Source organism: Telopea speciosissima, chromosome 4 (genome assembly GCF_018873765.1).
Source record: "Telopea speciosissima isolate NSW1024214 ecotype Mountain lineage chromosome 4, Tspe_v1, whole genome shotgun sequence".
Classification (NCBI taxonomy): domain Eukaryota; kingdom Viridiplantae; phylum Streptophyta; class Magnoliopsida; order Proteales; family Proteaceae; genus Telopea; species Telopea speciosissima.
In genome coordinates this window covers 59,752,054-59,780,014 of record NC_057919.1, presented here as the reverse complement: position 1 = coordinate 59,780,014, position 27,961 = coordinate 59,752,054, and the positions used below count along the sequence as shown (strand labels likewise).

Below are 27,961 nucleotides of genomic sequence, written 5' to 3'. Positions count from 1 at the left end.
TTTAGCTTTAATCTATTCCCTATTATCTCCAAAAGACTAAAAAAAAAAAAAAAAAAATATTTTGATTCAGATCTCCTTTTTTTTTTTTTTTTTTGGGGGTGAAAACTCAGATCTTCTTGCAATTCCCAGTTGCTTTTATTCTTTTTCCACTTTAACTTCCATCCTATCCTATCATGAGTTTCAATGTTGGGGACTTAGCAAATATTATCGATATTTATTTGATTAATCCTCTTGTTCAACAGATAAAGTACTTGACAAACTCCTCAGACAATGTCAAGCACCTGCGAATCGAGGTTGATTGTCTTTAAGGCAACAAAGAAAAGTAAGCTACACATCTTAAAAGCAGCAGAAAACGCTGGACAAGCTGAGGATGAAGTAGCAAAGGATTGGTTCGACGCCGTTCGAAAAATCGAAGAGGAAACCGGTGATATAGAAGAGAAGTATGATCAACGAAAGTGTGCAGCGGGTTGGTGTGTAAATTGCTGGTCACTCTACAAGTTGAGCAAGAAGTCTGTAGATCTTAAGAAAAAAGTTCTTGATCGGTTGGAAAACATAAAATTTGATGTCGCAAGGCCACCTTCTCCAAAGTCTGTGATAGATATGCAAACCGAGGCAATAATCGAGAACCAGCCATCAACTCAATGCACGTTGCGGGAGATGCTTGATTGCATACTTGATCCTCACATTGGTATCATTGGAGTATACGGTATGGGGGGAGTGGGTAAAACAACTCTGGTCAAACAATTAAATAATCACTTCAAAAAAAATTCTTGTTTTGAGATCGTGATAATGATCAGAGTATCTGCCACTCCCAACATACCAAGTATTCAAACTAGTATCGGTAAGCGTCTTGGATTACCAGATAATAGCGACTCTGATGCATTGTACGAAGCCTTAAGTAAGAAGAAATTTCTTCTAATTTTGGATGATGTGTGGTGCGAATTAAAGCTCGAGAATGTCGGAATCCCTCAACTTCCAAATGATAAAGAGAGCAAGATTCTTGTAATCAGTCGAAATCAAGATACTTGCACTGATATGGGTGCAAGTAAAAAAATAAAAGTGAAGCCATTAACTGATGAGGAGTCGTGGATGTTCTTCGTTAAGAAAGCTGGTGAACATGTTGCTGTTGATGATCTAAAACGTCTTGCTGAACAAATTGTTGAAAGGTGTGATGGTCTTCCCCTTGCAATCGTCACTGTTGCTCGTGCAATGGTGAATCGACATGGAGTCAGGGAGTGGGCTAATGCTGTAAGGGAAATGAAGGTATCAGCCACAGATCTCCGAGGTATGATAAAAGAAGTGCTGGTTCCTTTAAAGTTCAGTTTTGATATATTGGAGAATAATATGCTTAAGAGTCTATTTCTTTATTGTGCTTGCTTCCCCGAAGACCATATCATAAGCGAATATGAGATATTAAATTACTGCTTTGGAGAGGGATTAGAAGATAGATTGGGTAGTCTAACAGATGCTAGGAATAAAGGTGAGGCTCTGCTTGGAAGTTTGAAAATTGCTTGCATGTTGGAAGATGGAGAGGAAAAAAATTGGGTAAGGATGCATGATATGATGCGAGAACTCGCACTTTGGATTGCTTCTTTAGAGTACTCTGATGGGAGTAACCTCAGCAAGTTTGTGATAAGAACTGGTGGATCAGTTAAAAAGGCACCACAGGCTCATGAGTGGGTCGATGCAACATGGGTATCTCTAATAGATACGCAAATTAAGGAGTTGCCGAAGTTGGAAGAGATGTGCCAAAAACTATCCACTTTCCAATTCAGGAATAATAGGATCTGCACTGTTATTCCAGAGCCAAATTTCTTGCAACACATGGTTAATCTTAAGAGTATTTGATCTTTCTTACACACTGACATTGGAATATCTCCCAGATTCCTTGTCATGTTTGGTGAATCTTCGGGTTCTTAGGTTAAGGTGGTGTCGAAGTTTGAGAGCATTGCCCAAACTGGGAATGTTCCGATGGCTAGAAGTTTTAGATTTGTGTTATTGTGAAATGTTAGACCAGCAAATCATTGGAATTGAATGTGTGGGAGGTTTAAGTAATTTAAGATACTTGGATGTGCAAAATTCCAAAGTTTCTATTCCACCAGGGGTAATTTCTTGTTTGCACAAACTAGAGGATTTGAGACTGTATGGAGCATTTAAAATAAAATGGAAAGTGATCAATGTTGAAGATGATGAACATGGGTCTACTAGTAGTAGTAACTGTGACTCCATGATCAATATGATTGATGTGGGGGAGTTGTCCAACTTGACCAATTTAACATCTCTTTCCATTTCCTTCCAAAATATCATAATTTCTGATTGGTTCAAAACCTTTGGCCAATAAGATTATGAATTTGGATATGACCGGTTGCAGAGTCATAAAACAAGATGTTCTACAAGGTCTCAGTGAATCCCAAAATCTACAAGACATATATATTGAGGATTGCAAGGGTGTGACAGGTATGTGCATTGGTGGTGGAAGAACTACATTAATAAACTGTGAAAACATGGAGGATGTGTTGGATGGAGCAGAGAAGGTGTACCATAACCAAAATTCTTTTGAGAGGTTATGGTTGATAAGATTGCCAAAACTGAGTAGTCTTTCACCACTTAATTGCTTTGGTCAATTATTTGAGATAGTAATAGTGCAATGCAATAGCTTGAAGAAGATCTTCACCAAGGAAATGCGATGCGTGTTCAACAATTTGGAGCAAATTCTAGTCACCGATTGTGAGAGAATCGAAATACTAGTTGAAGCAGAGAAGCTGGAAGAAGTCATCTCACCGTTTCCAAGACTGACAAGAATATATCTAGAAGAACTACCAACACTAACTGATGTGTGCACCAATGATATCATCTTGTATTGTCCCCTTATAAGAGAAGTGCTTGTCAGAAATTGTCCGAAGTTAAAGAAAGATCCTCTCCATGTACGAAACCCAGATGGGTTACTCGTCATCGTCAGTAGGAAAGAATGGTGGACAGAAGGCTGTAGTACAGTCATGGAAGAAGAAGAAATTATTCAAGCTTCTCTTTGAGAGTCCCATGCATACGTCTTTTTTGATTGATTCCCTGCTCTGTTCTGATCGAGCTCACTTCACTTCACTTCACCATCTCTCTTTTTTTTTTTTTTTTCCTTTTTCTTCTGTGTATGTATGTATGTAAGTACCTCATTTTGTGATGTATATCTAATAAATTTTGGATTCAGTTTTCCTTAAAGAACCCTCCCTGTAATTTGGGTGGCCTCTTCATGAGAATATGCCGATTGTGTCCATCTCTTTGACTGTTTCTTTCTGTTCCAGTCTCTCTCATTTGGCATCTAGCATTTGGTATCACTACGGTGAATTGGAAATGATGAATCTAATTGTCACCAACCAATGAGACAGGGACATGTGGCAGATCATCTCAACAAGATTACAGCGGACATGTGTCTAAACATTACTTGAACATGTGCCACACCACTAAAAGAAGAAAATTACTGGTTACTATAGTGAAGTGTGAACTTGTATAAATAGCCCATCTTTCTTGTGTATCTTCCAATTAATATAGCTTCTTTAACAAACCCTAACCATGAGAAAGGTAGTGGTAATCATGGCTTTCTATGTTCATTTTATTAGTAGCTCATTTATCTGCACTTGACCAGTGCTCTAAATGTTGGTCTTACTCCACTTTGTGGTCTAATACTATAATCTTCTTGTTGTCCTCTATGGTTTTAATAAAATGGGCCAGAGTTTCCTAGATAATTATGAAATAAGAATAATTAATATGCGTAAAACAACATCAAATTTACTTGTTTTGTAATTAATTTTATTATATAACTAAGGTACCCCAAGGCAAAATAACAATGAGGATTCCTTCATTTGGGTGCTCATAGTTGTCACAGGTTTTCATTTTTGTTTTCGAACCTAATTTGTTAAGAATTAATCGGATTGAAGAGTTTCTGTTCACCTATGGTGGGAAGAGAATCTTTTCATCCACCCAATATATAAGACACTATGATTAGACTGGAGAAAGAGTATTTTGGACAATGAACAATAGAGGTGAAGAGATTCTCTCTCTTCCTTGAGTGAAGGAATTTCCCTTCCTACCCTTATTATAGAGAGATAAAAAGCCTGATGTGAAATTACTTCATTTGCCCCTCAATCTATGGTAATATGTAATGCTATTTATACAAGTTCTCCAACTGTATGCATGGGCTAAATTACAGATCTGTTAGTAGCTTATAATATTTTATGGTTTTGCCTTTGAGGTCAATGGTGAGAATGACAGGTTCGTTGGATGAGGAAGGAGCAACGACATTAGGGGTGTAAGTTTGGTATGTCGGCCCGATCCCGCCCTGAGCCCAAACAGGGCCTAGGCTGGATTTTCAACCCTGAGGGCGGGTTAGGGTTGGAATTTTGAGGCTCGAGATTAGGATCTGGGTGGCCAGGGTTGAGGCCTCGGGCTGAGCCTACCCCAGCCCGGCCTTGTATTCGGTTATGCTTTACAATTTAATGTTTACATATTACAATTTTTGTTTAGTATCTAATTATCTATTGGTTTAGAAAAAAAAAGTTTAATTATCTATTAAACGAAAGTATTTAAAATTTTAAGATTGAATTAAATTTTTTAACCCAAAGAAAATCTAATAGTCACCTAATTAAACAAATCAATACCCAATCACATGTTTCTCATTTTTTTTAATGCATAAGACGAAGCAAATGGAAAAAAAAAATAAAATAAAAAGAGAGGTCAGTTAGGGTCGCAAAAATAGGGTCAATCAGGGCCAACCCAACAGTTGGCAAAAATCAGGCCCAACTCGGCCTAGCCCAACCCAATCAAGGTCGGGCTGGGCTGGGCTAGGCTGGACTGAGCCCGACAGGGTTTGGCCTGAGCTAAGATATCTCATCCCGACCTAGGGCCGAGTTGGGCTTGAGCTGAGCTAAGAGGACTTAGGGTGGGGCTGGGGTTTTAAAAAACTCGGCCCAACCCGGTCCTGTTTCACCCGTAAATGACATCAAGCGGCTGTTCAGGTTCTTGAAACCCTAGATCGTCTAGAGAACCTCTTTAAAACCTAGCTTTAGAAGGTAATTTAGAATCAGGAGGAGTAAGGGATGCGATGGACCTAACCTCTTTAAAACCTAGCTTTAGAGGGTAATTTAGTAAATCGTATTCCATAGGTTAATCCCGTTAAAATCTGGATAATAGTTGATATTCAATAATTCTTGTGGGTGCCTTAAAATTGGCAAACCTGAAGGGGTGGCGTTGATAATTTCCTTTTTTTGGGGGGAGGTAAATTAAATATGAGGTGCCCAATATTTGATTAAAGTACTTTGGAGGTAACTCAAGTTTTAAAAGTAACATTTGAGGTTCTTTGTGAACTTAGTCCTATTCCAAACCGAATATATTTCCAATTTTACCCTCTCAACCCCACTCCTGGCCACCTTCACATCCGCGCTTATGCATCCACTTCCACCTCTCCCACCGCTTCCACTCCTGCTACAACCACTTGCTCCTTCCCCTTACATATACCACCATCCCCTCTCCACTACCACCACCTACCCCCATTCTCTCATCCCCCCCCCCCCCTTATCTTATCTACTGTTGGGTTCACAAAGTATAGAAAGTCATTTTGCCTATCAGAACCACCCTTCTCTTTGAGCCATTGCTTTTCACTATCTTCAACCAATAATTCATGTCAAAGTCTGGTTGAAATCGATGAAGTCGCAATTAGGAGAAAACGAAAGGCACAATCCATTGAGCCTAAGCATCATGTATTAATACATAATGCCTTTTATCGCGGGACATGTAGGGTTCCATTGGTATATCGTTTTTAAATAATGTATCTTGGAAAACGAATAATATGTTATCTTAGAGACATACCCATTCCGAGGGACAATCGAGGGACTGTGGAGTTCCTACTTGATAGGCATCCCATGTTAAGTTAGGATATATCATTGAGAATTTTGACTCTGATCCTCAAACAACTTACTAAGTTAGTTTGTGGCATGTCCTAGTCGTATATGGTATATTTTCCTATATGATGCATGCTATAGGGAAGTTGATAGGACAGAAAAGGTCTCCCTTGACGGAATCGATATACCTATCATTTTCAACGAGTTATCGTTACTTGATTCTATTGATATACTTGGGAAGTAGATCAGTCAGTCTCAGAATGATCAAACTAATGCCTTTTTTGAGTATCTAACGTTCCCCACAGCACATCAGTGATCATCTTCGCTTATGATTCTAAACATGTACAGTAAATATCAAGGGTTGTGGCTTCACCCTGAATATGACTACACATGGGGTCCAACGACTAACCACAGGGGTAATTGTGTTCCCATGCCGTGTGTGTGCAAATGTGATGTGGGAAGTGGCTGTCATCCGATCTCATAGTACTTAGTATGACGTGCTTTACCTCCCCGGGGGTAAAGGCATGACAAGGAGTACCCTCGTCTCCTACTTTCACTTCAACCATTATGCATGATGCAGTTAGTATAGTACAAAAAGGGTTAGTCACACATGTTACCACAATCCTAATCAGAGAGAATATTCTTGCATTTAATGGTAGCATCTAGTATCGAAAGTTTGACTGATAAAAGATTCCCTAGTGGAGTCGCCATTGTAGGTACCACGGCCTCCAGATGCGGGTTTAATCGCCTTACGGGCGGGATCCGTTGCTTTATGTGGCCCTTTTTGGCGACAATGAGATATAAAAATCAGTCTTGTTTGACATATAGGGGTGGGGGTCATGCTTAACAAATTATAATAGATGGAGTCACCACCTAGGATTAGGGCCTAGGACCCAATGGGTGTGACTTTATCTAAGTGAACGGATAAAGTCACATGATTCCAAATGGTATGGTCAGAGCATGGTTAAGGGGTCAGGTTACGAGGATGAGAAGGTATTAACACCCCATCTCGCCCGGTTAAACCGATCTTTCTAATTTAGATGCTTAATGTCAAATATTCTCTCCTTATGGTATTTTCATGTTATCATATGAGACTATAAAGGTTATCAAAACTATACAACACAATTAATTAACAAACATATATTATGCTTGAATCTACTTATATAGAAAGAAAATGAAAGGACATTTAACTACTATATACACTACAACAACGAGAATTGAAGGACTACATTGTGATAAAATGAAGTATGACAATTATACCTCTAAGCCAAAAATGCAATGAACCTCGGAGTATCTGTCGTCCCATGACTCAGGTGGAGTCAGATCATCACCCTTCTTACTCAACTCACTTGGTGATACATGGATCAAGAATTGATTGTGGACAGAATAACGGCTATCTTGGGGGTTTTGTTATCTGTATGCAGACAAAATAATAACTACGCTGGCAGTGTAGGGAACACAATCGATAGAATCATTCCCCAAGCGGGGTAATCAATGGATCTACCCATGGTGAGAATGATCTTCAAGACGCAAAGGATCAGAAAGGGGGAGAGAAAACACTCTCAAAACTCACAAATCGCGGAGCTGGGCCCTCTTCCCTCTCTTTTGTTCCTTGATTTTCGCAGCGCCGCAGATGAGGTCATCCAACTGACATGAGACTGTAGTCCCCCCCTCTACGCAGCGTCGCGGTTTTTCCACGTCGCAAGGGCTTAAAGCCCACGATGTCGCAATTGAGGGGTGCCCCAAACCCCTTAAAATGGGCTTTTAATGGGCTTTTTCTGGTTATTTTATTGGTTTTCACTGGTTTTTCAAGGATTTTCATGGGCTCCTCTAGGCTTGGGTGAGATTCCTTTCATCTGTGTCCTATTGTCATCATCGCTAAGGGTGGTGACAAAATTTTAGTGCCTACAAGTATGTTACTATTTTATAATACTAATATATTATAGTATATTAATACATTATAATACTAATATTTTATAGTATATATTACTAATGCTCGTATTCGATTTTATAATACTAATATATTATACTATAATATTATAGTATGTATATTATAGTAGATGGACTGAGTAGAGGAATTGGAACTAAATTGTGTAAGAACCTAATAGAACCGAATTTCGAAACGAATAAGAAATGAAACCGAGTAGGTTCGGTTTGAGTATTGAATTTTAGAATCGGTTCGGTTCTTGGTTCGATTCTGAATCACAACAACACTCTCTGGAACCAAACCGATTGACACCCTTACTAGGGGTGGAGCTCTTCAGGTGTGTGGGTGAAGAAGCAGACCCGTCGTATGCAATTAGTTCCATCCTTGCATAGATGATTTCTATATTGTGCAGGATGAAGCCATCACGTACTCAAAAAACCCCATAAGCATATTCACACATATCCCCTCCTCTACAAGCACCCTTGTGAAAATTAGGGCATGGAACACAGTTGTAGTGTTACTTCTAGGGTTCTCTCCGACGACTATTCTCATCGAGTGTTCTCCAGCTGGATGAAGTTGTCAGTCAAAAACCCCATAAGCATATTCATACATATTCCCTCTTCTACAAGCACCCTTGAAAAAATTAGGGCATGGAACATGTACAGCTAGAGTGTTACTTTCCAGGGGTCTCCCCGACAAGTGTTCTCATCGAGGTGAACAAAGGGGCACTCGGTCCAATCTCAACAACAAGGTCGAACCTTGAACGAATCCAAGTGTGGAGGCTTCATTACCCCAAGCACCAGCCAAAAGTCATACTTGAGAGAACCCAAGTTTGGAAGCTTCATCACCCACTGAGCACATTCAGATGACCTATAACTACACAACAAACCTTTTGCAATTTCACTAAAATATGTGTTTGTCTGATATTGTTTGAATAAATTATGTGTATTGTTTTCAAGTTTGTGAATTATTTGTTAATTCTTACAACCTGTTGTGTGAAATGAGTTTCTCCTCAAACAATGTTGTTAAAGCCTTATCCATGTATGATAATTATACTCACAAGGCATTGACACATTTTCTCAATAGTTCATAATGATGCCAAAATTGGGTTATGAATCTTGTATGACAAATGATATAAAAAAAAATTAGCACATATCTCAACATTAAACTTGAACTATTGTTAGAAATGGGGAAGGTCGTGCTTGGCGCGTTGGTCAAGTGCTCACTTGCTGAACTCTTGGTCATGGGTTCAAGTCCTGGAAACAGCCTCATTGTAAACAGAGGTAAGGTTGCATACATTTGACCCTCCCCAAACCCTACTAAATTCGGGAGCCTTGTGCACTAGGTATGGCCTTTTTGGCATGTCTCGTGGTAGTATTGATTCTAGCATGGTGATCCAGATGAGCATTATCCGTTATTCTAATTAAGAACTTAAATAATTTAAGTTCTCTAGTTTCTACTATCAATCAACTTTCTGGATGAGATTTTTGGTTGAGTCTATATTGTGTATTGTGCATATATTTACCAGCAAAAATCTGTTCTTACAAATTTTCTGTCCTATTGTTTGTTGTATTGCAATTAAAGATTAAAGTTGGGTGGTCGATGTGATTGTGGAACTACAAAATTAAAATGGCCCTTTTTTTTTTAATAAGTATGTGATTTTTATCAAACCAATTTTGATCAAAAATTAAAAATGGTTTGGTAAACAATAGATAAATAGTTTATATAACATTTTTGAAGAAATGGGTCCAAAGCCCATATATGGTTTAAGTAGTGGTTCCCCTTTCACCCATCTTTCATCTCAATTCGTTCCCAAAACCATAACAGAGTATTTTTGGTACAGCTTTTGTTTTTTTTTCCTTTAAAGTTGGGAAGATGCAGGGGTATCACAGGCTAAAGCTACACTGCCAATGGCAATGGCAATGACTGGTACCATCAATGACATATCGTTGTTCCAATATTCATGGCTAATAAACTCAAGATATGAACATAACGGAACTTGAAAAAAAACTCACCTCAAGTCTTTTGGTTAATTTGTTATAATTCTCCTTTATAAAATGAAGTGTTTTTTTTTCCTGCAGAGGAATATGGGGTACATGGTGGAATGCATAAAACAGATGCTTGAAGCAGTAGTGACTGTCATAAAATGAGGACAAAATAAAGTGGAAATTAGTGAGTACATGACACACCTTGTTACAAACATCAAATCTTGAACATCTTTGTGCTCAATCAAACCGTTATGTATGCCTACCGATAGCCAGTAAGTTGTCGTTCTCCTACATCTGGTCAGCAAAGATTATCCATCTCTTTATTCTGGAGTAGACAATTAAAAGACCACCACCCCTTCATGTTTGAATATTCTTGCCTTTTTTGTTCAATCTTCCACGTTTCTGTCTTCCGAGTCTGCAATGGAGAAACTCCCTCAACCAATCAACTCTCCAAGCTACAAACTCCCACTCTGACGACTCGTCTCTAACAAATCTATCTTACCATCGCCCAAGAGAGTTGTATACTTGTTTGATGGCTGGTCCTAGATGCGATGCATGGGAGAAGAAGGAGGAACTCCCGCTCTATCGACTCGTCTTTGACAGATCTTACCATCGTCATGAAAATTGTTTTGTAGTTTTTAAAAATTAGCGATGGCTGGTTTTAGGTGCGATGCGCCGGAGAAAAAGAAAAGAGGGGTTTCTAAAACAAACGTAAATGACTATTTCGCCCTTCAATTTGGGGGCTTTTTAGCCATGCTCATTTAAGTGTCAGCATAAATGTCCAAAAAACAATTTTAGGCCATAATAGATAAATGGGTCTTGACCTTATTATGGTTTTTCTATTATTTTGATTTGTTTTAAATATAAAATAGGATCCATAAATAATACCAAACACCCACAAAAAATGTTTTTGTATTAGAACAACAAAAGTAAAAATGATAACAAAAAGACCCTATGTAATTTGCTTTTGACATGGGATAAAGTAATGAAACAGCAAATTGAAAATAAAGAGCATGTATTGGGAAAATTCTGATAATTATACATAGCAACTGGAATAAGGAAAGAAATAATGTCTACTAACCAAATTAGACAACATTTACTACTAAACTAAAGTTATAATTCAAAACTCAAAAGCCATAGATTTAATTTACTACTAAACTGAAGCTATTAGTAAAAGTGTAACTTTCATTCCAAAACTCAAAAGCCATAGATTACTAAAGCTACATTCTAAGGCCTAAAAACAATAACATTAGAAGAAACAATAGAACCAATCTATAAATTTTCATCCTTTTCTTGTGCTTCACTGGTAGCCTCCAATCTGCTTCCATCATTATGCGCAAACACCTCCATAACCATCCCATTTTCATCTAACTTCATGGCTTGAGAATGCATGATGGACAGAATTTTTGGGAGTGGCATGAAACGTGGTCCTCCTTGAAAAGGGTTCAGTGCCACCCAAAATTCTTCTCTCGCATTCCTTTTGATGTTGTTTGGTTGTCCTGGGAGTTGGATGAAGACATCTTTGGTTTTAGCTTTGGGACCTTTAAGTTAGTATCTTAGGACTCTACCGATAGTCATCTCAGTGACATGGACAAATGTGATATCATGACTTACAGCGACTCCATTTGGGAATGCAACGCCCCCAAGCAACACTGTCACGATTCTTGTGCTTGGGTCATATTTTAATAGCCTCCCTGTCAGGTCCCCACTAAGGATTATAGCTGCATATTCACTGCAAAATGCACATAATGAACAAAAATGTTATTATATATTAATTTCATAACAATAAAGGAGTTAAGAATTAGGGGAGGAGGGGAGAAGAAATCATTATAATAATAGTTATAGGAGGTGAACAGAAGATAAATTTGTTGCCTTCTATGAAATCTAGTGCTACTATCTGTGAACTAAATAATCCCAGTGTTTTGGTCGATGTCCAATCCATTAGCAAATAAAAAGGGAACACCGTTAACATCAATGGCAAGTTGAGTTGCAAATCCATCTTTAGGTCCCACCGCCAAAAAGCCAAACATGGAGTTTGCTATATATAACTCGCATGTGATGTTATTGAACTCCAATCCCAATGACCTTCTATAATAGGGTTCCAATCGGTAGTGGTAATCGTGGATTATTAAAACCATCACACAAGTTACTCAACCTGAATGAAGAAAAAAAAAAAACAAAAAGAGAATTTGTAAGTTAAATATTAGATAAAACTAGAATAAAAAATTGACAAAGAACAACTCCAGCACCATTATAATCCGACAATTGGTCAAAACAACAAAAGCTAGAGGTGCATGTGAAAAAAGCATTTATTGTCACACCCCAAACCACCCCCTGGGAGGATCGGGCGGGTGACCTGGATGTCGAACCACATCCACCAATCCCCAAGGATGCAGAAGTAGTATTGACATGTCACAAACAACACAATGAGGGTAAAAAATAATAAATGAATATCAGAGTGCCACGGAAGATAAAAGAAAAACTACCCAAAAGATAGATTATATTAATTACAGTAAAATCTCAAGTACCTATGTTATATCATATACATATCCATTTATGTACAAAAGGTACATTGTCAAGGTAATTACACTTCCTGAAAAAGAGAAATTCAAATAATAACAAAATCTTCGTAGATCAACAACATGAGGAAAATCTACAGTCCATCAACAGCTTCATCGTCCATTGGCAAACCAGTACCTGCAAAATCACCTAAAAGAAAATATACAAGAGTGTGAGCCCCACCGAGCCCGTGAATGAAATATAAACCATGCATGCACATGCAAGCACAACCAAATGAGTCCTACATGAGGTGTAGTTCATTTTATTTATTAGCCACCTAACATAACAACTAAGGCGGGTTAGTGCTACTATAATCTCCAATACATGTATCCCTGGTGCGGGCTTTTAACCCCTTCCTGCTATACACCCATCAAGTTGTCGGAGAAGACCAATTGGCTCTAACATCTCTTCCCAAGGTCAACCCGATCGGCCCTCTAGGTTACAACTATGCTACCACCAGCCCTATTAACTGATGGGCCAACAGACATCACCTGTCCTAGTGACCCGATGAGTCAACTGACCGAGCAATGCCCTTCAGGACATTGGCTTCACACTTTTGTGTTATCCAACACCTAAACCCCTGTTGGCAAGGGTTCGTAGCACTGGTGATGATTACCTAGCCATATGCATTCTATATGACATCGTATGAGTCGGGTGGTGCCTCGCATCCCATTCTACGGGTCACCACTAGCCTCATTTCCAAGCCGGCTACAGCATCTAGACTAATAGTTTTAATGATATCATATGAGTCGGGTGGTGTCAACCACATCCCATTCTACGGGCTACCATAGGCCTCATTTCTTTTTAGGCTAACAATTTATATGCAAGCATTCCATTAACAATTCATAGGAACATGAGAATATAAATATAAAAACAGAAAAGTAAATTTGTTATTGTTATCATAACTCATTAGTTATGTTACACCTACACGTATGGTGTAATTCCACTCACCTTGGCTATGCTCCACTTACTCGAAGGACTGTCGGTCCTCAAAAGCACCTTGATGTGTGTCGTCAGGAAAATAGTTAAAACCTATGGTAAATAAATTAGAATTTCATATTTATACACATTAAATTACCCTAAGAGACTAGGAGTAACCTTAGTCTAGCTTCTAAACCAAAGCAGGACTCAAAACTGCCATGACAGCAGCAATGGTCGATTGGCACTGGTTTATCCAATGGGCCAGTGGCAATGGACCAGTAGAGCTGCAGTGGCCAAAATAAGAAAGAATTTGTGTGTTTAGATCCACATGGGTGCCTAGGTACTATTTTAAGTAATTTCAGGGGTTAAGGTTATGTTCTTCATTCGTGGTTTGCACTGGTTGATTGGACTAGTCTATCCAATGGGCCAGTGGTAATCAACCCATTGCTCCAAGTGTAGGAACAGAGCTGGAATGATATGTTTTGCATTGGGGTTTATACTAATGGTTCTAAAAAGGGTGTTTCAGACCTTGGGGTAGGTCCGAGACAACACTGGGTTAGGTTCCCAGCAGTGGTTGATTGGTACTGGTCCATCCAATGGACCAGTAGCAATGGACCAGTGGGGGTTTCAGTCACAGAATTGGAAAGGGTTCACACCAGGGGTTTTAGATGGTACTACAGTAGTTCCATCAGTGATTTGGGTTATGCTTCCATGCCAAATATGAGTTTGGTTGCCCAAAACCCGTCCTAGGGATGTCAGATTGGCTCTAAACAGAGGTACAGTGCATTATTTTTAGCTGGGATTTCATGTAGGACCCTATGCAGGGCATCACAGACCAAGAGGTAAGTCAGGGGTAACACAGGTCTTAATTTCCTACAGTGGTTGATTCACAGTGGTTGATCCAATCGACCACTACATGAGCAGCTCAAAAAATTCAGAAGATAAAGCTGTTTTGGCATAGATCTACAGATCAGGAGCATGCATGGATGATCAAAAGTTATAGTAGGGTTCCATGCATGACAATCAACATATGTATGGTGAAAAATCAAACATGCATGGGGTTCTTGGGGGTTTGGATACCTATGCAAGCATGTATGGCTTATACACAGGATCAACAGGTTTTTAAACATAAAGAGTGGTCTTTATCAGTTCTGTAATAGCTCTGTTTCAGGAAACAAGGCCATGGATTCATCATGCATTTAGGTATTGAGGCTCCTACACCTTTATGGACCATTCAAGACTAGAAATGGGCATGAGAATCAATTATACAAGCTGTTAATGTCAGTTACAGCATGTATAAATCATGAGAAAAGTAGATAACAGGTCAACCTTAGTAGATTCATGCATGCATGTAAGAATCCTAGTATCTAAGGCTAGTAAGACATGACTCCTATCACAGAAATTATGGAAAAATGGCTGTACAGCAAGATCTACAGACTACAGCATGGTTGCAGCCATGAAAAAAGTAGGTAAACAGCATGGAGTTGTTGGGTTAGAGTTTACCTTGAAGGATCCAAGCTCAAAAGGGTCCCAAGCCTTCTCCTCCTCCTTCTTCTTCTTCTTCTCTTTCTCTCTTCCTTCTCTCCAACGAAAGAAATAAGAGGGGTTTCTATTTGTGTTGGCTTATATATACAGGCTTGCCTTAAGGCTTGTTTGGTTAAAGCTGTTTCTATGGGGAATGCATTCTTCAAACCCATTCTCCAATGCAAATGGTCTCAAAGTGGGCTCCACCTGATCACATTGTTAGGGTAACATCCCCACAAGTCATTCTAGGTATGGGGAGGTGATCCAGGGTGCGAAACACTAGGCCCCATGCATCTGAGATGCATTCGGTGCAGTACAGCAGTACTGGTCGATCCAACTGATTGATCCAATAGACCAGTAGGAATGGACCAGTAGGTAAAACCCTGTTGTTTTTGCATTTGGGTCCCATTCAAGCCTGTGCCATGCCTAGGGCATTGTCCTCGTATAATTTGCGGCCATTAAACCATGTTTAAAATTTTAAAATTGAATTTAATCCTGGTTTGGTTAAGCAGGGGTTGTTCCTTAAATTGCTCATCAACTGGTGTATGGAACAGCAACACAGGTCTGGTAGTTGCCTCTGGATTGATAGGTATGATATTACCGGAGATTCCCTTTAAAAAAAATGAGCACCGGGTCGGTGCACCACAGGTTGCTAGTGGGCAAAAACCCAGGATCCATTGAGTTCCGGATCTATATCCAAAAATTTAAATTAGCCCGTATTTTTTTTGGGCACGGGTTTAACATTTATAGTGAACAAAGAATTAGTCATTCTGAGCTGCTGTAGCTGAATCAAACTCTGGAGTGGATCTTATTTCTGGCCACCAACTAAATAAGGAGGCAAAGCACTGCAGTTTGCAACTAAGGAACATAAATGCAGTGGCTTGTACTAGAGCTGGTGGGCCTAATCAAATAGCTATTATCACTTTGTTGAGAATGTTTGGGTTAACGTCCAACGGTGATCGAAAATATTATTGTGACAGACACATGTGGCTTGTTAGATTGCATCACTGAGCTTTGGTTGCTAGCAGCTACTGCTCTACTTAAACAGTGATGGGAGTACTCTGGAGTGGATCTTATTTCCACATGTTCCAAAGCCCTTTCCTCATCATTCTCACAATTTTTTAGTTGTTTGATTAACAATGGAGTAAAGTATCCCCACTGCACGTCAACAATCAGAGAAGAAAACAAATGTCAGAATGGGAATGACTGAGACAATGTTGTTCCAAGCCCAAGACCCTCTTTTTGATAATACCATAGGGTCCATAACAAGGATGTACTGGGATAGTATTTAGCTTTAAAAGTTCTGACCCACAGGGAAGTGTCTTCGCTTAAGAGACGTCATCCCAATTTAAAAATGAGAGCTTTATTGTGAGTCGAAGCCTTACAAAGCCGTAAGCCACCAGATTTGGGATGAATTACCAATCAAATGAAGTTTCTTGTTGGCTCCAAAATCACCATTCCAAAAACGAAGGCAAAAGATCTGAGAAAAGAACATGCATTGAGTCGGGTATAAGCAATGATGGGCCCCACTTATCTACTAAAAAAAAGAAAGGGGGAAGAGACCTTTCCACACTGGCTACTAGAAACCATAATGCCAGTGAAACGAAAGTGAAAATCCATAAACCCATTACTTAATTCCTTGAAAAAATAAGGTTTTTTGGATGGTTCATTAGTTCCTTTACCACCCAATGCACCCATCGGGTACCTCAATCAAAATTTGCCCATCTATTAATTGAGGACAATGTAATCGACAAGATCAAACAAAACAAAACAATCTCTCCCTGACGAGGACGAGGAGATGGAGTTGGATGAAGAAATCTACAACTACCGGTTATCTTACTAGAACCCACGAGCTATATTAATCAGAGTATATATATATAGTTTAAGGGAATTACCTGTAAATTGAAGAGACAGAGAATTGCATCCAACCATCCTCAACACCTTCCCATCTCAAGACTCGACCATCAGAAACACCAGCATAAGGTCCACGACCTTCACAATCGAAGGCAAGGCTTTCAGGACCTGAAGGTATTTCAATTGGAATTGAAAATGCAGATGAAGAACCAATGAACATTGCTGTGAAGATCATAAAAAGAACTAAAAACCAAAATCTATTAACCACGTCCATTGTAGCACCTTCTTAAAATTCTCTCTGTAAAACTCAAAACAGATACCTCTCTAAGGGGAATAGCTATATAAGGAGGACCGTAAGTTACACTCTCACTCCAATTGAGAATAGTAATCTTAGTTAGTGAATTAATTAAGATCTTTCCAAGTTAATTGCTAACCGATTTAAATTTTGAGAGACAAAACGAAATATACCTATAGAGTCCTAGATGTACTAAGACTCTTCTGATACAAGTCATACAACAAAAATCCTTTTTGTCTCGGTATAGGAGGAGTCTTTTTTTCCTTTTACAACTTTTTGGAGAAGTATCTGTTAAATCCCTCTTTATTAAACAATTGGGCCTAGCTCTAGAAAGCCCACATGCTTTACCCAAAAAATTAAGAAAGCCCAACATTTTTTTGTTTCTTTATTTATTGGTTTATTATTATTTGGGAAAGAAGGTGAAAAATGGAAAGTGATCAATGTTGAAGATGATGAAAATGGGTTTACTAGTAGTAGTAACTATGACTCCATGATTAATGTGAGTGAGTTCTCCAACTTGACCAATTTAACATTTTTTTCCATTTCCTTATGATTGATGGAAGAAGTCATCTCACCATTTCCAAGACTGACAAGAATATATCTAGAAGATCTACCAACACTAACTGATGTGTGCATCAATAACATCATTTTGCATTGTCCCCTTATAAAAGAAGTGGTTGTCAGAAATTGTCTTAAGTTAAAGAAGGATCCTCTCCACATACAAAAGCCAGAAGGGTTACTTGTCATCGTCAGTGAGAAAGAATGGTGGACAGAAGGCAGTACATGTAAGAAATTTCCAAAGAAATTTAATGGGCTTGATTAATTACTTGGCCCAGTTCAATTTGTGGGGATCCTAATACTTGAGCTTATTCAAGCATGTCACCCGGTTCTGATTGGGATGGACCAGCCCAAACCCATTGTGGAAGTGGGTTAGGGTTTTGGGACAGTATTAGTATAAATACTATTAAGAAGGGTCCATGCAGTCACGTTAGTTTCAATTCCCTATTTCTCCCACAAGGAAAGGGTCTTCACGGTGAGGAACGGGAGACTGAAGAAGATCCCTTCAAGGTTTATTAGTCTAAGACACCAGATTAAGGAGGAGATCGTTGGGCATTATTATAATTATTCTTCATCGACACACTGAGGTGCAAGGTACAATCTCTCTTTCTATTTCATTAGAGTTGTGTTCTTGATTTCATATGGGCATGATAATGATAGGATTTATCACTGTTTAAACCCAGAGGGATTATCTTAATCTAACAGTGGTATCAGAGCCTTCCCACATGATTTCGAATCAACAATGGAGTTTTTACACCAATAAATTTTTGGGTTTTTTACAATTACCAGCCCAAAAACTTTACTATCTACCATTATCCCCCCCCCCCCCAAAAAAAAAACTTTGAAACAACTGTTACCCCCCATTCTGCATACTAATAACCAACTGGCCCCCGCCGTTACAGACCTGTAACAGTGGGGGTTAGTCATGATGGTTTTCCATTGTCACGATTTTATTAGGACCAAAATATATCCTTAGTAGTGAAATAAACCATTGTCATAAATTTGTTAGGACTAAAATGCCCTTAGTAGTGAAATAAACCCTATTTCGAAGGATATCTTCACTTTCTCTTCACTTCATCCTCTTCGCTTCATCCTCTGCGCTTCACCTACTGCTGCAAACCAGAGGAAGAAGAAGGAGTTCGTCTCAGCCCTCTTCTTAGGCCACGATTTCTTCAGGAGTATAAAAGGATAGAGAGGTGCCACCGTTAAAGCTCTCGGAGTAGGACAGAAGGAAAAAACACAGTTGATTGCTCTCTGAGAAGGGAAGAGAGAAGCGAGCAAGGACAAAGGTATATTTTTCGGCTCAAACTCGCTAAGAACTAAGGTTTTTCAACTGAAATTTCAATTCGTTTTGAATTTTTTGAAAAGATTTACTGTCAATTGAGGTGATCTGTTACCCTGTAGAAGTCTCGCTGTTGCTTTGTTTGGAAGTAGTCTTGATCTGTTTTGTAAACCCCAATTTAATAGCCTCTATTCAAGGTGAGCTAATCGAATAGAAGTTGGACTTGAAAAGGAACCCAGGATGATGAGAATGGTTCAATGGATAACTTTAATGTTCTGTCACTTTGATTTTCCATTCTTTTGGGACCTTTGTTCGGTTAGTGGGTGTGAATCACTAGATTGCAGATGGCCCACAGCGCCTAAGTTATTATGTATTTATGTTACTGCAAATATAGATTTTTCAATGAATTGTCGCCGACTGGTTGCTTCCATTCCTAAGATCTGATCTGCAAATGAAGTCAGAAAATAGATCTTAAAACAGAACCAGAATCTGAGATTTCTAGAAGAGTTTGATCTCAGCTACGAAACCTGAAATCACACCAAGAAAACATGAATTTTTTAACTTCAACAAATCAGTGATTAAAGATCATAACCATAACAAAAACTAGATGATGTTTAAAACAGAACAGCAACAAGACTATTAAACTTGAATGAACTAAATCAGAAATAAAAAAAAAAAGTGGTGCGCAAGAAGGAACTACCCTAAAATTTTAATTGAACTGAAATAAGAAGATAAGAGATGCAGTTACACGATGGATTAATTAGAGATTTTTGTAAATTTAATTTTATTATTATATTCTTGTTGATAGAATTGTAGGAGATAGATTAGTTATTTTGTAATTGCAATTAGAAACTTGGATACCGTAGGAGTTGAGATTTTAACTTTTGTTTTCAGTTTTAGGATAGGATTAGGACTTCTTTTGTTTGATTCTATATTACAGCATGTAAGCCAATGATTCTCATTTGGAATGGAATGAATGAAATTTATTTGGAGTTTGATGTGGCTGCGTGATTAGGACTTGCTTACTCTTTTCCTTTTTCTTCTAGCTTCTTTGGTTGCACCCAAATATGCAAGTATTACTTGCAACTCTTTTTTATAACACTTGTTTCCCTTTCATCTTCCACCAAGTTCCCATTGGGGGAGGGGAATTTTACTTTCCTTGTTGCACTACAGGTTATTGGAATTATAGAAATGAAAATAGAAGCTAATCCAGTTGTTGATTCTCTTTGGGGACATGACTAAGAATGATTGGAAGATTACTGTGTGTTTAACACAGTAATGATAAGAGATAATTGTAATGATAAATTTTCTGAATGTTGCATTTTGTTGTGTTTAGGATTGTTGCTTTGTTTGTCTATTAAGTCTCCCTGGAATCATGTATGTGATCTTGAGAGGAAGTCTGCAACTTGATTACTAGTATGATAATTTACACATTGGACTACATGAGTGTGCATAGATTGTGTGCTTTGTAAGTAGATAAATGCTCTCTTTTTTTCTCTTAGTCTTTCTCTTATGCTGATGCATCTTATAGTTTGTAGAAAGATGCATTTTTCTCATCATGTAATTATTGGGTCAGGAAAATGCCAACAGGGCCTTCAGTAAGGCTGTTCCATGGTCTTTAAGAATATGTAATGCAATCTCAAAATCCAGATTTGGATCTCAAATGCAATTACGCTCAATAATCAAATCTGTCCTACATTACCACAGACTGAATATACCATTCGTGTGACTTATAAATGGCCCTGACGTCTTCCCTTCTTTTCCATTTAGTGTTGTGAAGAACTTTATATAAATTTGTACCTGACTTAATGGATAATCTTGTATTTGTTTCTTTAGTTGAGAAGTTTATCAAATAATATTGATACTTGGATGTAATTTGTCAAATTTGAATTTTAATGACTGTTCTTGACTAATGTGATTAATTGTTGCTTCTCCCACTTTTCTATAAAATCCATATACCATGCAGCCAAACAGTCTCTAATCTTCAAGATGACAACGACTGAAGTACAGTACCACTATCTTTAAGGCACATTTACAAAGATTATTGATGTTGAACGATATGGTTACCTAGATATGATATCTGACATATATAACTCACTTTTGAGTACTGTTCCCAAAGGGAGATCTGTGGACTTTAATGTCAAATAGTTGACAGTTGACAAGATGAAAGATATGGTAGTGAAGACAGATAAAGATGTGATGGAAATGGTAGACATGCTTGGTACTCAGGTGGATTGTATCCACATGTATGTCTACAATGTCCAAGTTGGTAACAACACTGATAATGTTACCATCAAAGGACACCATGTCAAGTTTGTGGGTGATACTGCAAGAAATAGACCAGAGATTGGAGCACCATTTCCAGCTGTTCCACTTACTGATATGTCTATAAGTACTAGGACAAAAGCTAATATAAGAAGGGGTGGCCTCAGTAATCCTCAAAGGGATGGTTTCAGAAATATTCAAAGGGATGGTGACATGAATGTTCAGAAGGGTGGTGCTATTCTGATGCATAATAGCAGTCGGACTGTTGTTCTTGGGTCAACTAATGCATCTCATAACTGAGTCACATTTGACAATAGGAGTTCTGCAGTTATGCATGATAGTGGGGTTGCTTTTACTGAAGTTGGTATGTCTAGTAGGTGTAGGAGTGCTAGTATTGAGAGATCTACTACAACTACTACTACCACTATAGAGTTGGGAAGTAATGATGCAATCATTTCATCACCTGATCCAACCAATCCATCAGCTAGCAGGGTACTTGAGGGTGAGGAATAGGAAGTGAACAATGACACATCAGATTTTGATTATGTAGCTGGAGAATCTGATGATTTAAGTGACAGTTCAGAGAGTTGTGATGAAGACTATAAAGAATTTGGAAGTGATGCAGAAGAGGAAGAGAACAATAAAGAGGGATCAAATGGTGAGGAAGAGGATTATGACACTCAGTCTGATATAGTGAGAGATCCAAGCAATAGGATCCATTTGGCAGTTAGATAATTGTTCAGGAATGGGCAGCACTTTAGAGAAGTTCTGAAGGATTATGAAGTGCAAGAATGTTTTAAAACATTGAAGATAAAAAATGAGAGCAAAAAGGTGAGTGTAATTTGTGTAGGAAAAAGGTGTCCATGGAAGATATATGCTTCATGTTTAAAAGATGGCATTACATTTGCTATCAAGGCATTTACTCCCACTCACACATGTATGAAATTGGTTAGAAATAAGGAAGTAAGTGCACGTTGGATAGCAGGAAAGATTGGGTCCAAAATTAGATCGGACCCAGATATGAGTCTGAAAATCATGGAACAACTGTTGAGTGATCAGTATTCATTGGACACCTACAATATACAATTGTATAGGGCTAAATGGATTACCCTAGGGGAAGATAGTTCAAGTCATAGAAAATCATTTAGGAGACTAGAAAGTTATGCAGATATGATAATGAGAGCAAATGTTGGGAATCAAGTAGCAATAGAATATCATAATGGATTCCAACATGGACTGGTTGAGAGTGAATTATTCAGAGATGAATATAGAGTAGATTGTCAGTTCAGGCGTTTGTTTGTATGTTTTAATGCTTGTGTTCAAGGTTTTTTGAAGGGATGCAGACCATTCTTGGGCCTTGATGGATGTCATTTGAAGAGAATAAATGGTGGAGTTCTTGTATTTGCTGTTTCATTGGATGGAAACAATGGCATGTATCCAGTTGCTTACGGTGTGCTTGAGAATGAATCCACTGACAGTTGGTTATTCTTTCTCAGTTGCTTACATGATGCCATAGGTCTAGTCACACCTACTGGACTTCCATATACATTTATAACAGATAAACAGAAGGTATGACTAATATCATTGACATTATATTTGTGATTTTATGACTAGTGAATATTCTTTTCATATATAGGGTCTTATTGAAGCTATTGTAAAATTATTCCCTGAGGCACACCATAGGCATTGTTGCAGACACCTATACAATAACTTTAAGTCACGACGGGGTAGTGGCATTCAACTGAGGAGTCAGTTCTGGGTTGCATGCAAATCATAAAATGCCTATGGATTCCAAAAGACTATGAATGAAATGAAAGAAGATAATGAAGGGGTCTATGATTGGTTGATGAAGACACCAGTACCGAAGTGGGCAATACATGCTTTTGATCATAGAGCCAAAAGTGACCACATCACCAACAACTGTACTGAGTCATTCAATCATTGGGTAGGACCCTTGAGGAGTAAGCCTATCCTTACTTTGGTGGATGGTCTTAGAGTGAAGATGATGAAAATGTTACATAAAAGGTATGAGAGTGGCTTAACTAGTGTCACAAGGCTGACTCCAACAATTTGTGAGAAACTGGAGGCAGTACAGAAGGGTATGAGGCACTATGTACCCATTTTAGCAGGTAGGGAGCTGTTTGAGATACAAGATGGATCTGGCCTAAGATATGTTGTTAGCATGACTGAGTCAACTTGTGAGTGTGGGGTGTGGGTAGCAACGGGGTTACCTTGTAAACATGCTGGAGTTTGCATTCCAAATTATAGGGGAACTTTAGAAGACTATTGCGATCCAACTTACACCACAAAAAGATATTTAATGGCCTATCAAGAAATCATTTACCCAATGAGTGATCTTAGTACACTACAAGAGACTGACTTGCTTCCTCCAATATTAAAGAGGGGGATTGATAGACCTCGTATGAGTAGGAGAAGAGAACCAGATGAGGCAGCCCCATACAATTCAAGGAAGAAGACAAGGAGTATCAAATGTCAACTCTGTGGAGGTACTGATCATAACAAGAGGACTTGCAAGTATAAAGACAAGAGACCATCCACTTCTCGCAGTGCTCCTATGTTATGGCATGATAACATACTCAATGTTATATTTAGTTTTGCATGATAAAACTATGTAGAATGTAATATTTTTGTTCTTGTCTTTTTTTAGAGAAAGAGAAACAATAGGGATGATGATGCTACCTCTTCACAGAGGGTAACCAGGTCCTCACAGCAATCTACTACAACTTCAGACATTGTGTGTGCACAAGAGAAGGTAAAGGGAAAAATGGCTGCCAAGTCTGCAAAGGTTATAGCATTCAGAAGAGCAAACCCACAACAATAATGGTATGAGTCCTACTAATTATCAATGGGGTGTAAAACTTGATTAACTTGATTTATTTAAAACAAACATTTAACATTTACTTAAGTATAGTTGGTCACTTGGAATTTGTTTCATCACTTGTAGGTATGGTGAGGTGATCTTGAGCTGAGGAGCCAACTTCAATGAGATGCTGCAACCATGTCTTTCGGATTTACAATTATGTCTTGGGGTTGGGCTGGTATTAAGGTGCAGGGTCATAGGTTGTTTGTAACATTTTTAAGTACAATGGGTCTTTGTAATTTCATTGTGACTTTTTTAGAGAGACTATTTACATGTACTCCTACTGTGGTTCTTGACTTATTTGGGGCTTGACTGCTATGCTGCTCTTTGGACTTGATTTTCAGTAACTTTATTTATGAATCTCTGTGTTTGAGGTTCTCTGTGCTATTTTTTATTTGCTGTTCAAGGACAATCATGAATTGAGCTGTTGATTTTCATGTTTTTATAGAGAGACTATGTACTTGTTTTTTTAACCCTCCTGGAGAACATTTTTCTGTTAGATCTATTGTTTTACTTCTGATACTGGAAATTAGATCCTTTTTGTTCTTTTGAAGTTTGAATTGGTGGGCGAACTCGAGACGAAGAGAAGTCATGTGAATCCGAGTCATTCAGGATGCTTTATAATCATTTATCAAAACTGAAACAGGGGAAGCTGCACATGTGACCAATACAGACTACAGTTCCTTCTGATAAGGAACCTTCAAAGCAAAAGGTCTTGCCTGTATATGGGTACTGCCCATCTATATATGGACAGATTTGGATTAATTGTAAGAAGAAAAATCTGCCAGAAAATTTCCAGAAACAGGGCATTGCAGGTTGTTAGGTGATTATGAATTACTTCACATCAGCAGCTTGTATCAACTTCATACCATGGTCGAAGGACCTACCCAGAGAGGGATTCAATGCCCTAAAATATTGAGTTGATCTGATGAGCAGATCAAAAGTAATTTTCTATCTATTCTTGCTATAATCTGTACATGTAATTGTTTGTCTTCTTCTTAAGTATAAGATTTTAGCCTAATGTGTTTTGTTGGGTTCTCTCTAACATGTAAAGCATATATTTGTGGTGTGTTTGAGGGAATTGCAGACATGAGATTTCACATCTTTGTGAAAAATATTGGATAGCAAAGTGCAGATTTTCACTTCAAAAGCAGCCCCTCTTTAAATCATTAGTTTCATTAGATAGGTTTCTATTGGGATCTGTTTCTGTTTTAATTAGTGGAATTTTGGGTTAGTTAGATAGATCTCTTTTTTTTAATCTGTGCTTGCCTTGAATGAATTTACTGGTTTTTTGTGTTAGAATGATTGGTGTTTAATCAAAGAGCGAGTGTATTCTGTCGGAGCTGGTGGTTTTAGGAGTAAGGGATTGTTCTTGGTGAAAAGAAGCCAAATTTCTACTAATTATTGCTTTTGGAATGTGGAGAGCTACCCACCTATTACTGTGGTTAAGTGGCCAACATTAGGACCTCACATTAGTTCTTTATTTGAATTCTGATTATAACTTTTCTGATCTATCCATCCTTCTAATAATCAGTGTATCAGACAGAGGCTATGATCTGAGTTCTTGGGTTCTAACTAATGTAGGAACTAGTTCAACTAAGAACCAATCCTACAGTAGGATCGATGTACTGTCTAGCAGTGGAGATCTCAGCAAAACACCATAGAAAACCGAACCACATACGCTATTTTGAGGGTTCTTTAATCAGCAATTAATTGGAACTCAATACGGCTTCTTGTAGTGACTGGTTACAGAATTCCAACACTGCAGTTAAGCCTTAGATTGCAGTAGACTTCAGAATACAGATCTCCCACAAAGCCGATTGGAAAATAAAAAGAAAATTCGAAGAAGATAAAATAAGGTAGGATAGATTTGGATTGAGTCTCTCCCTCTCTCCCGGGCTTTTCACCCTTTCAAGGCTTCTCACAAAATCAAATAAAATCCTAATCTATCTAGGAAATTAAATCCTAACCTACCCTCTAATTTCAGATTGCATAATAAAACCAAAACAGAAACAATCCCAATAGAAACCTATCTAATGAAACTAATTATAACAGCTGTAGGAGTCCTCTCCTGGTATTCAATTCAAAAGCAGCCCCTCTTTAAATCATTAGCACAATGCACTTCCATCAGGGGCTGATCTTTTGATTCTCATGACATTAAAGTCGGCAAAATGGTTGCAGGAAGAAGTTCACAAGATGCTACTTTATTACATATTCTGATAACAGAGAACAGTTCACAAGATGCTATTTTACTACAATATTCAACCATAATTAACATCCATCATTACAACCTAAAACTAAAAAACATCCATGATTCCAACCCAAGATTAACCAAAATAGACTTCAACAAAATGACTTTGAAATTCCCAGACTTAAATCACTACATTCCAAATACAGTACAATACAATCAGAACTATTACTACCTGATTTGTGATCTTCATTATTGCTACAGTCTTCTCCACAGTATTCAATCTAATATTCAGACTACCAATCTCTTCACTTCTCTGTTGCTCTATTTCACCTTCATTGTTTGGTGCATCACTAGCATGCACAGATTGGCTTGTTTCACCAATGGGTACTGCACATCTGAAGAATCTGCAACCACCATTGTCTCTGTTGAAACAAATATAATACAGCCTATCTGGGTTGTCCATTGACTCTGATATACTCACAGCAGATCTCCTCCGGCAATAACATTGCATGTTTTGGAACCTCACCCACCTTGCACAACCGCTATTCACACTCCCAGATGACATCTTACCTGCAAACATTCCAGGAGAACAAGTCATACATTAATTATTTCCTTTTTAAACAAAGAAGTATTTCATGTATTTTCAATCTATGTGCCTTGTTAAGAAGTCTAAGGGAGAGGTGTCAACTGCTCATAAATGGGCAGTTAAGGCTATAATAGATAAGCTCACCTTCTATTACTTGGTATTTCAAAGAATGGAAGCAAAATTAATGTACATTCAACAGAATGAGATATCAAAGGAATGGGTTCCATCTCACCAAAATAAAAATGTAACTGGTGGAGGACAAGAAAATAAACAATATCTAAGGCAAGAGACTAAAGAAGAGAAAGTAAAGCACAAGAAAAACACATTACATCCAAGAAGTATGCAGGTCTACCAGTTCAGGTTACTTCTTTAACTAAGTAATTACAGTGGATTTTTCTATCTAGTTTTGGAGATCATCAGAAATTCTTTCTTCTTTTGGGGAATTTCAACCCCCACCCCCTCTCATTATACACATTTCTTCTTACTCAGCTCATGTTTACCTGGGCATCAGGGCCATTTGATTCATTTGTTGATTGATGTAAAATGTATGTTGAATTTCCTTTAATCCTTGTGTTCATGTTTCAGCCTCCCTATGCCATGTTGTGCTTTCTCTTCTCTTTCCTTGTGAAAACAGTTCTGACATGAAACTCAATTTTTTCTTAAACTTTTGCTTAACTATTTCTCTCCTGATGGTTTCATGCTGTCAAGACCCACTCTATTTGGTATTTTTCTTTGTAATTATGGTTTGTTGTTGTTTTTCCTGAAGGCTATGCTATCATTTGCAAAGTTCTGCATTACCTGTAACAGCAAGTGTAGAGGGGCATCTCGGTGTGTAAAAAATTGAAACAATACCGAATACAGAAAACCAGTGCTAACAATGTAGAAGAAGTGAGGAAAAAAAGGAGAGAAGAGAATGCTCCAAGAAAGAGTAACACTCAATACCACAAGGACAAGGATACCGGGAGTAGAAGACTAATTAGATGGGCTGGGTAATTTCATCTACAACAAACATCAAAAGGGTACAGCAAGACATTGTGATTTTATGCCCTAATCGAAGAGAGAAAATAAGGAGAAGAAGACAAGAATGTATTACCTTAACTTCGTCGGAAATTGCAATGTCACCTGAGACGATGGAGATAGTTAAACCAGAGAGGACTAAAATCGTGGCCTGAGAAGAGGGCTGAGATAAGTTCTTCTTCTTCCTCCGGTTTCACTTCTCTCTTCCCTTCTCAGAGAGCAATC

The 27,961-nt window shown here is 38.2% G+C and overlaps 1 protein-coding gene, 2 long non-coding RNA genes and 1 pseudogene across 3 annotated transcripts; 1 reads left to right on the top strand and 3 right to left on the bottom strand.

Annotated features, from left to right (window-relative positions):
* Window positions 1-270: 270 nt before the first annotated feature.
* LOC122659483 (disease resistance protein RPS5-like) lies at window positions 271-1,848 on the top strand. Its single transcript, XM_043854587.1, has one exon. The coding sequence runs from the start codon at window positions 271-273 to the stop codon at window positions 1,846-1,848; it is 1,578 nt and encodes a 525-aa protein (XP_043710522.1).
* A 9,030-nt stretch (window positions 1,849-10,878) lies between these two features.
* On the bottom strand, window positions 10,879-11,065 carry LOC122660393. The gene is made up of 2 exons (XR_006332674.1): window positions 10,963-11,065; window positions 10,879-10,910 (listed from the first exon to the last, which is right to left on the bottom strand). It is a non-coding gene; the product is annotated as an uncharacterized LOC122660393 (long non-coding RNA).
* Window position 11,066: 1 nt separating this feature from the next.
* On the bottom strand, window positions 11,067-16,935 carry LOC122659482 (annotated as a pseudogene).
* Window positions 16,936-20,289: 3,354 nt separating this feature from the next.
* On the bottom strand, window positions 20,290-27,148 carry LOC122660221. Its single transcript, XR_006332647.1, has 3 exons — window positions 26,874-27,148; window positions 23,978-23,982; window positions 20,290-20,299 (listed from the first exon to the last, which is right to left on the bottom strand). It is a non-coding gene; the product is annotated as an uncharacterized LOC122660221 (long non-coding RNA).
* Window positions 27,149-27,961: the final 813 nt, after the last annotated feature.

Coding starts and splice junctions, on each gene's coding strand:
- LOC122659483 (XM_043854587.1), top strand. CDS start 271: ATGTCAAGCACCTGCGAATCGAGGTTGATTGTCTTTAAGGCAACAAAG.